This window comes from Marmota marmota, unplaced genomic scaffold (genome assembly GCF_001458135.2).
Source record: "Marmota marmota marmota unplaced genomic scaffold, marMar, whole genome shotgun sequence".
Classification (NCBI taxonomy): Eukaryota; Metazoa; Chordata; class Mammalia; order Rodentia; family Sciuridae; genus Marmota; species Marmota marmota.
Genome location: NW_025999898.1, coordinates 1,766,790 through 1,777,058, shown reverse-complemented (window position 1 = coordinate 1,777,058; position 10,269 = coordinate 1,766,790). Strand labels below are relative to the sequence as shown.

The 10,269-nt window shown below is 37.0% G+C and overlaps 2 protein-coding genes across 7 annotated transcripts in view; one reads left to right on the top strand and one right to left on the bottom strand.

Moving 5' to 3' along the window:
- Positions 1-8,234, top strand: part of Pisd (phosphatidylserine decarboxylase) — a 122,615-nt gene extending 114,381 nt beyond the window's left edge. For both annotated transcript variants that reach the window (XM_048798269.1, XM_015504897.2), the window contains one exon: positions 7,840-8,234. In XM_048798269.1, the coding sequence (XP_048654226.1) occupies positions 7,840-7,917 (78 nt within the window). In that variant the 3' untranslated portion in view covers positions 7,918-8,234. The remainder of the gene's footprint in view (positions 1-7,839) is intronic.
- The window catches only part of Sfi1 (SFI1 centrin binding protein), a 77,527-nt gene that overhangs the window by 64,317 nt on the left and 2,941 nt on the right, over positions 1-10,269 (bottom strand). For all 5 annotated transcript variants that reach the window (XR_007345671.1, XM_015504892.2, XM_015504895.2 and 2 more), the window contains exon 2: positions 6,296-6,421. Coding sequence is in view for 4 of the 5 variants with exons in the window: in XM_015504892.2 (XP_015360378.1) it covers positions 6,296-6,393 (98 nt within the window). In the remaining variant the exon portion in view is untranslated. The remainder of the gene's footprint in view (positions 1-6,295; positions 6,422-10,269) is intronic.

Below are 10,269 nucleotides of genomic sequence, written 5' to 3'. Positions count from 1 at the left end.
AAAAAAAAAAAAAAAAAGATAGATGCATAATGTGAACAATGAATAATAATGAAGAGACACTAAAGAAATCCAATTTTAAAAATACAAAGAAACTCAATATGAAAAATATCCTCAAAAGGTAAGTGGTCCAGAGCTGGACACGGTGGCACATACCTATAATCCTAGTAGCTCTGGAGGCTGAGGCAGAAGGATTGTGAGTGCAAAGCCAGCCTCAGCAACTTTGCAAGGCTCTAGCAACTTAGCAAGACCTTGTCTCTAAAAAAAATATTTAAAAAAAACAGACTAAGAATGTGGCTCAGGAATTAAGTGCCCCTGGGTTCAATCCTGGGTACCAAACAAACAAACAAACAAATAAATAAATAAAAAGTAAGTAGTCTAGGCCAGGCATGGTTGATGGCACCTGTCTAAAGTCCCAGGGACTCAGGAGCCTTGTCTAAAGGTAAGTGTTCCAAACTCTTCAAAAACCTCCAGATCATGAAAGATAAGGAAAAATTAAGAAAAAATTCCAAACTGAAGGAGACTCATATATTGAAGATTAATTTCACTACTCATATCATTTTGGGTTTTTTTTAGTCTCTCTTTCTGTTGCTGTGGTAAAATAATAGAGAAAATAAATTTTAAGGATGAAAAGATCTATTTTGTCTCATGGGATAATTTGGTGCCATTATCCCAGCTAATGGCACTATGAGGTGGTGAAATTTTAGGAGGTATTGCCTACTTGAAGAAAGTTAGGTCAACTTTGTACCTTTGAAGGTTACATTGCGACCCCGGCCCCATCCTCTCTTATTGTCTCTTGTTGCAATGAGGTAAGCAGCTTTGCTCCCCAACATATTCCCCCACCATGATGTTCTGCTTTACCATAGACCAAAAAAGTCAATGGAGCCAACTGATTATGGCCTGAAATCATGAGCCAAAGTAAATCTTTCACCTTTAAAATTGTTTTTCTCAAGTATTTTGCTACAGCAACAGAAGCAAAGACTATAAAATCAAAATGCCATGTGTAGTCCTGGTTTGGATCCAGAATCAGAAAGGTTGTCTCACATTTGGTTGTTTTAATTTTCCATAAGTAACATGACTGGAACAACCAACCACAAGTTACTCTCAAATGAGGTATGTGTGTATTTATTTTTAATTCTCATTAGTCACAGTACTTATTGGTCTCACTTCAGAAACTAGCAATTACTAAAAAACTGCTTTTAAGAGAAATATAGAATACATAAATATAGAAATACAGAATTCCCTATATGTGCCCTGTAAATAGTATATATTTGAAAAATTACTAAGTTATAGTGGCACATACCTGTAATCCCAGCCACTTGGGAAGTTGAAGAAGATTTCAAGTTGAAGGTCACCCTCAGCAACTTAATAAAGCCCTAAGCAACTTCGCGAGACCCTACTTCAAAAATAAAAAGGACTTGCTAGGTGTGGTGGCACAAGCCTGTAATCCCAGCTGCTTGGGAGGCTGAGGCAGGAGGACCATGAGTTCAAAGCTAACCTTGGCAAAAAGCAAGGTGCTTGGGGCTGGGAATGTGGCTCAAGTGGTAGCACGCTCGCCTGGCATGCGTGGGGCGCTGGGTTCGATCCTCAGCATCACATAAAAGTAAAATAAAGATGTTGTGTCCACCGAAAACTAAAAAAAAAATAAATATTAAAAAATTCTCTCTCTCTCTCTCTCTTTAAAAAAAAAAAAAAGCAAGGTGTTAAGCAACTCAGTAAGATCCTGTCTCTATATAAAATACAAAATAGGGCTTNAGGACTGGGGATGTGGCTCAGTGGTCAAATACTCCTGAGTTCAATCCCTGGCACCTTACCTCCCGCAAAAAAAGAAATAGAAAGTAGAATAGACTGTACTGGGGCTAAGAAAAGAGAGGAATGGGGAGTTGTTATTTAAAGTATACAGGCTTTCTTTTCAGGATGAAGAAAAAGTTGTGGAAATGCATATTGGCAATGGTTATACAATATTGTGAAAAATATCAATGAACTGTCTACTTAAAAATGATTAAAATGGCAAAATTTATGTTATACGTAGTTTATCATAAAATTTTTTTAAAAATCTCTGGAAAAAAGTGAGGTAGGAGATTTGAGAAAAAAATAAAAGAATAGCTAGCAGTAATAAGTCAGGAAGGAAATAAAGTTAAAATGTTGTAGATTCCTATATTGTCTGAGAAAAAAGTAAGAATAATAATATTGACTTTTGAAAGGGTAAAGAGTAGGGCTGGAAATGTGGCTCAGTAGTAGAGTACTTGCCTAGCATGCATAATGCCTTTGCGGTTTTTCTATTGGTTGTGGGGATGGGGGTTATATTTTTTTTATTTTAGTACTGGGGATTAAACCCAGCGGGACTTTTATCACTGAGATATATCTCCAGTCTTTTTTATTTTGAAAGAGTTCTCACCAAGTTGCTTAGGGCCTCACAAAATTGCTGAGGCTGGCCTCAAACTTGTGATCCTCCTGCCTCAGCCTTCTGAGTCACTGGGATTAAAGGCCCATGGCACCACACCTGATAGGAGTTGTTTCAATGTCTAAAGTAGCCACTGAAAGAACAGAAAAAGAGCATGTAACTTCTACACTAAAAAGAAAGTGGGAATATAAAAAAATATTTAACCCAAAAGTAGATAAGAAAGGAAATAACAAATAGAAAGTGCCAAATCAGGCTTTAAATTTAAACCCAAAATTTCTTTAAACATAAATAACTTAGAAGACCCAATTAAAGATAAAGATTGCAAGAGTAGATTTAAGCAGAATTTAACTATGGACTGTTTACAACAGACAATACAGAATTCTAAAACAAGAATACCTAAAAGAAGTCTGGGTACAGTGGGGTGGCTCAAGAGGCTCAAACAGGAGGATTGCAAGTTCATAGCCAGCCTCAACAATTTAGCAATGCCTTAAGGAACTCAGTGACACCCTGTCTCAAAATTTTTTAAAAAAGGGGAAGGGCTGGAGATGTAGTTCAGTGGTAAAGTATCCCTAGGTTAAATTACCAGAACCAAAAAAAAGGTAACTGGATGAAGAAAATAATCATCATTCAAATAAAGACCAAACAAGATATTTTAATATAAGAAAAAGGTTTTTTGGCAAATAGCATTACTAGAAATAAAAATGGTCTCTGCCTACTGTTGAATTCACTACCAAATTAACAATTATATATTTATATGCATCCAACTGTACTGTCTCAAAATACAAAAAGCTAAAAATTAACTGAATTATAAAAACTAGGCAAATCATCATTCATATTGGGAGATCTTAAATTTAATAATAATTTATAAAACAAGCACACAAAAAATTATTTTAATAATAATTAACATAATTATTAAAAATCCCCTAGTCTGAGAGTACAGCAGAGATAAAGAGCTTAGCAAGTATGAGGACCTGCGTTGGAGCACTAGCATCACTAACAGAAAAATAAAAAAATAAAATTTCCTGATAGTTCAACATTGATAATCATATCAGAGTTTGGTTCTGCCCTTTGCTTCTATAGTTATTCTGTGCCCTCCCCACAAGGGGGAAAAAAATTCAAATGAATCCAATTTAACCTCTACATTCAATTACCAATTTACAGAAAAATACAGAGGACACAAGTATATTAAAATATTATATCAAAAAAGAACTCAAATATTATGTATAACTGAAATGCACTAATAAAAACAAAACTAAAAAAAAACCTCACAAAATACCACTATATACCCACTATATACCACTATGCACTCATCAGAATAGCTAAACTTAAAAAGACTGACAATATCATGTGTTGATAAGAATGTGGAGTAACTGGAATTTTCCTATATTACTGGTGGAAAAATAAAATAATAAAACCATTTTATTAAAAAAATAATAATAAAAAATATACAAACATTTTATACACACACACACACACACACACATATATATATACACACACACACTGTCATATTTCTCAGTGCCTCAGACGGCTAAGGCAGGAGGAAGAAAAGTTTGAGGCCAGGGCTGGGGAATAGCTCAGTGGTAGAACACTTGCCTAGTCCTGGGTTCAATCCTTAGCACCACAAAAAAAAAAAAAAAAAAAAGGTTGAGTAGGTTAAAAGTTTAAAGCCAGCCTCAGCAGCTTGGTGAGACCCTGTCTCCAAAGGAAAAAAAAAATTTATATATACACATACATACACACACACACACACACACACACTATATTTTGTATTTTATTTAGAGACAGGGTCTGAGTTGTGCCTTTGCTAAGGCTGGCTTTGAACTCTCTATCCTCCTGACTCAGCATGTATATATATATATATATATATATATATATATAGAGAGAGAGAGAGAGAGAGAGAGAGAGAGAGAGAGAGAGAGAGAGAGCGAGCGAGCGCGCGCACACGCGCACGTGCTGAGGATGTAGCTCAGTGGTAAAAACATCCTGGGTTCAACCCTTAGTACTGGGGAAAAAAAAAATACACATAGAGGAATGTAATCAGTAAAATACAAATTGTGGAAAGTGCCACAAGACAAATAATTCTCTAGTAATTCATTTCAAGGGAACCTACATATTAAAAGAAATCTACACCACTTTTCTATACACATGGTAATTGGTGGGTCTGCTTCTGCTCCACACTCTTTGCAGTTAGGGCAATTAGTCAGCCCAATTTATTTAGTTTCTTGGAAAAAAATCAGCCTATGCAATCACCCTAAGTGCTGTTGATTCAAATCTGATTACTTTTGGAAGGGCAACAAAAGCTTTGGCAGTCTGGTCTTCAAAAACAGTATTCTTCCTCACCATGTGTTACTATATGGCTTATGGTTAACAGGAAAACCACTCATATGCATAACCTATAAAGAATATTACAGTTTCCAGGTAAAGAGTAGAACAACAGAAATACATCAAGATCTGGAGTAAAAAACAAAAAGAAAATCCTGATTCTATGAGACATGTAAGGACTACAACAAATCACATTATTCTCTCTATCCAATGTTCCTCACTTGTAAGTAGAGACAGAATTGCACACATTGTGGGAATCAAAGGAGATAATGAATTCCACAGTATAAAGAAGATATCTCTTTACTATTCAGATACTTGGATCTTTAAGGTGTGCTGACTGACAGGCTTGCTCCCACAGGTATAGCCTCATATACTTGTAGAACTATAACAGAATATGTTGCCAGGCACAGTAGTACATTCCTGCAATCCCAGTGACTGAAGAGACTGAGGCAGGAGGATCACAAGTTCAAGGCCAGCCTGGGAACTTTGCGAGATCATGTCTAAAACTGAAAAAGGGCTTGAGAAGTAGTTCAGTGGTAGAGAGTCCCTAGGTTCAATCCCAGTACTGGGGCATGGGGCGGGGCGGGGGCGGGGGAATCCTCAAAATATATTAGAAAACTAAATCCAACAATGTATACAAGCAATATACCATATAAACACCATGAACAAGTGGGGTTTATCCCAGGAATACAAATATGGTTTAATTTCCCCAAAAAAAAGTTTTTTTGTGACAAGATCTTACTGTGTTGCCCAATCCTCTTGCCTCAGCCTCTCGGTTTGTGTCCAGCTAATGGAAGAAAGAACAGGGGACAGGAAGTGCAATAACCCCCTCAGCATGGTAAAAGGTTAATGGAAGTATTCTTTCTTCCTTTCTGCTGTAGGCTGGGCAGGTTGCTGTACAAGCACGTTGTTCATAAAACCTGGGAAGATGGTGCTGGTCCTAGCCACACATTACTTCAGACACAAAGCTGTCATTGTAAAGAACATTGATGATGGCACATCAGACTATCCCTACAGTCATGCTCTGGTGGCTAGACAGCTGCCTCGGGCAAGAAGAAAACTGTCAAAAGGTCAAAGATCAAGAGAATCTTAATTTAGGCTGAAAGTGACCAAACAAAAGCAGAAGAAAGATAAAAGAGTCAGCCAATCTTGATGTAATAACCTTTAACCTCAGGAAAATCATCCTCACTTCTATTTATAATTAGATTTTCTTTTAATGTATGTGGGTATGTATATGGTGTTAGGGATTGAACCCAAGCCCTTGCACATGCTAAGCAAGTGCTCTATCACTGAGCTATATCCCCAACCTCAAAATTATTATTTTAATTATGGATACTTCCACATGCTTAAAATATTTTTTGACTATGACATAATGTATGAAATGTGCATTACAGTATAGATGAAAAGCTCAAAATATCAATGAAAAAAAATTCCTTGCCCATATTTTCTATCTAATCACTCATGATTTAAGAATTTTTATTGTTTATTATTTTTACACTCAAAATGCTTACAAATCTTTATATGGAACCGTAATTTCAGTTACCTTTTTGGTCATGTTGTATCACTCACCTGGAATCAACCTTCTTCTCCATTCTCTCCTTAATTTCTTCTGATAAAAAATTCAACCAGTGGCTTGATATATACTTCTTAATTAGCAGAATACTCATGAATCAGTTTTTTATATTCCCCATCTAACTACAAAAGAAAGACCAATAAAAAGACTAAATTATCTGCAAATTCATGGGAATCAACATGTCTGAACAGCTACCTACTAGATGCTAGTCTCCCACCCCTCTCCTTAATTCAACACTAGGTGAGCATGGAAAAATCTCAGACTTAAAAACACCGTTTACAAACATTAAAACACCCCTGGGGTTCAATCCCCAGTAACCCCCCCCCCAAAAAAAAAGTCTTCTGATAGGTGTTTTGGGTTTGTTTTTGTTTTTTTAGTACCAGGAATTGAACTCAGGGGCACTTAACCACTGAGCCACATCTTCAGCCCTATTTTGTATTTCATTTAGAGACAGGGTCGCACTGAATTGCTTGGGGCCTCACTAAGTTGCTGAGGCTAGCTTTGAACTTGAGATCCTCCTGTCTCAGCCTCCGGAGTGGCTGAGATTACAGGTGTGTGCCACCATGTCCATTCATCTTCAGGTAGGTTTTTATCAGCAGTAGATACTTAATGTGCAGTTTTCATTTTCAATTTGTAATCACTTCTACCAAAAGCATTCATTATAAACTGAATAAACAAAATGCTTTTTATTTCTTAGTACAAAGAATGGGTTATGGGTTGAATTAGGTTCCCCAAAATGCTGATATCCCAAACCCCAATATCTGTGAATGTGACTATATAACAGGGTCTTTGCAGGTGTAAGAGATATATGAACTCATACTAATTTATAGCTTAATTTAAGAGTAGAGTAGGCCCTTAATGCACTATGACTGGTGTCCTTATAAAAAAAGAAGAGACAAAGAACAGATATACTTAAAAGAGGAGAATTCTATGTGATGAAGAAGGTAGAGACTGGAGTAATGTGCCTACAAGCCAGGGAAGTTACTATCAGAAGCTAACAGAAAAACAGAAGAGTTCCCCTAGGCTTCAGAGAAAGGACAACACCTTGATTTCTGGTTTCTGGCCTCCAGAACTGTGAGAGAATCAACTTCTGTTTTATTTTATTTATTTATTTTTGTATGTAGTGGGAATTGACCCAGGGGTGCTCTACCACTGAGCTATATCCACAGTCTTTTTTATTTTGAGATAGGGTCTCACGGTTGCCCAGGCTAGCCTCAAACTTACAATCATCCTGCCTCAGCCTTCTGGGTCACTGGAATTATAGGCATATGCCACCATGCCCAACAATTTCTGTTGTTTTAAACCACCCAGTTTGTCCTAGCTGGTTACAACAGCCCTAGGAAACAAATGTAAGAAGTCAAGACTGAGAACTAAGATTTCAGTATATAGTGGAGGCTACCTAAAATGGTTACCATGTCTTACACTTAGTAACTTTGATGGATTTATAGTAAGATATCAAAAAATTACCCAGAAAGAAGTTTACCCATACAAGAACAGTCTTTACTGACATCAAACCTGATGTCTTCCCTTTCCCCTGCAGCCTCTGCCCGGAGTAGTATCTACTGCACAGCTCCAGACACGTGCAGAGTGGCCAGCTATGGACTTAAGGCAGATGTGACTCCAGGTGTGCATGGTCACCAGACACTGGATCTTGGAAGACCGCCATTAAAGCCTCACTTTTGTACTTCCTGTCTCTGAGTCCATTCTTTGGGACTAGGCAACAGGATGACTTGAAATTAGGACATTCTTCACTCTCCAGAAGAGAAGAAATAGTGACAGGTGAACAGTGTATACGTGGAGTTTTCAGATAACTTCACCTGAATGAGAAATCTGTCTTCATCAGGACCTCAGACATCTGACAGTTTTGTGGCACACCAAGATAACAAATTTATATCCTGATGTCTTAAGAAGATGAAGTAAAACATTCAAGTAGTTTTCGGTGCGGTTTTTTTGTTTTTTAAATCCCTTTCTCTTTTTATTCTTTTCACATGCTTCAATAGACACTGGAATCAGATTGGCAGGTTTATTGCTCTATGAATATCCAAGCTGCTAACTGTCATAGGTAGCAATCAACACAAGTACTGGCCAAAAAACAAAACAAAACCTATGTCCTACTGTTTCTTCTCTCTCTCTCTCTCTCTCTCTCTCTCTCTCTCTCTCTCTCGTCTAACTAAATTGCTTAGGTCCTCACAAAGTTGCTGAGTCTGGCTTTGAACTTGCAATTCTGCCTTAGCCTCCAAATCATTGAGATTATAGGTATGTACCACTGTGCCCAGCTGACCTAGTGTTTCTGATGCCACACTCCAAGTAACAGTGACAACCTTTAGTGACTATATCTGAAAATTAACTAAATTGAAGTATTCAAATAGGGAATTGTGAAATATTGCTGTAATAAATGGGCCACATTGCCTTGGGTTGATGTCTTAATGATTATGTGCAATGTCCACTGTGGTCAAAGGATTCTCTTTAGTTAGACCAACATTCTAACTACTTGTATGTGTCTGCCTTCTCCACATTAAAAATACAGACTCCATGAAAACAATAATTGTATCTGACAATAATCCTATCTGATCTTGTCTCCATTATATCTCCAGCATCTAAATTAATGTCTGGAATCTCACAGGTGAGATATACAAACATGGAAAAAGACTAAGGCATAAGTCTATCCTCAATAGAGACACTTATGAACTTACTCTGTAAGTTGAAAAACACATAATGATAATTAGGCAAGGATTATTCCCAGTTACACATGACCTCCTAAAATGATAGTGAAGGATAAATTTGATTCAGCCAACTCAATGTCTAAGTATATACCAAAGAGAACTAAAAATATGTCCACACAAATATAATGGAAAGATGAACAAAGTGTGGTATATCCATATGATGGAATATTATTCAGCCATGAAAAGAAATGCAATACGATAACAATGCTTAAACGTGGATGAAACTTAAAAACATTGTGCCAAGTGAAAGAAGTCAGTCACAAAGGCCCACATATTTTACAATTCCATATACAAAACATCTAGAAAGGCAAACATAGTGCCTGGGGCTGAGGGACTGAGGGACTAACTGCTAATAAGCAAGGCTTTTTTTTTTTTTTTTTTTTTTTAATGGAACTGGGGATTGAAACCCAGGGCCTTGAGCATGCCAGGAAAGTGCTGGGATTAAGGCATGTGCCATCACATGCAGCAAATAAGGCTTTCGTTTTTGGGTGATGACAATATTCTAAAGCTGATCATAGCGATGGTTGTACAACTCTGTTAATGTTGAATTATACACTTTAAAATGGGTGAACTGTATATGAATTTTATCACAATATAACTTTTTTAAAAAGAATAAGCCAGAAGGCTGGGGTTGTGGCTAAGTGGTAGAGCACTCTCCAAGCATGTGCAAGGCCCTGGGTTCAATCCTTAGCAACACATAAAAATAAATAAAATAAAGATATTTTGTCCAAATACAACTAAAAAATAAATATTAAAAAAAGAATAAGCCAGAACTGCATGTAGTAGCACAAACCTTTAATTCCAGATCGTCAGAAAGCTGAAGCAAGAGGATGATGGTAAATTCAAGGCCAGCTTAAGCAATTTTAGTGAGACTCTGTCTCAAAATTTAAAAAAAAAAGGTGGGGGGCAAGGGATGTAACTCAAAGGTGGAGCACCACTGAGTTTGATCTCCAACACTACAAATATATATAAATGGGAAATATGCTTAGAAAAAAGGCAAACTAAGAAAAAAATTACAGGGATCCAAGCTACAGAGAACAGCAAAAAGAAATTCCAGAATAGATGTGAAAAGAGTACTCTGGATGAGAACTGGGTGTAGAGGGCAAAGAGTCCCCAGATTAGATTAGAACCAACAAGGGAGGTATCCAGGCAAAAGATGGAACCAAAGGTTTTGAGAATAGCCCAAAAAAACTCAATTAGTGACAGGGAAAATAATTAGTGATCTATGCATGTGATACGGGGGGGGG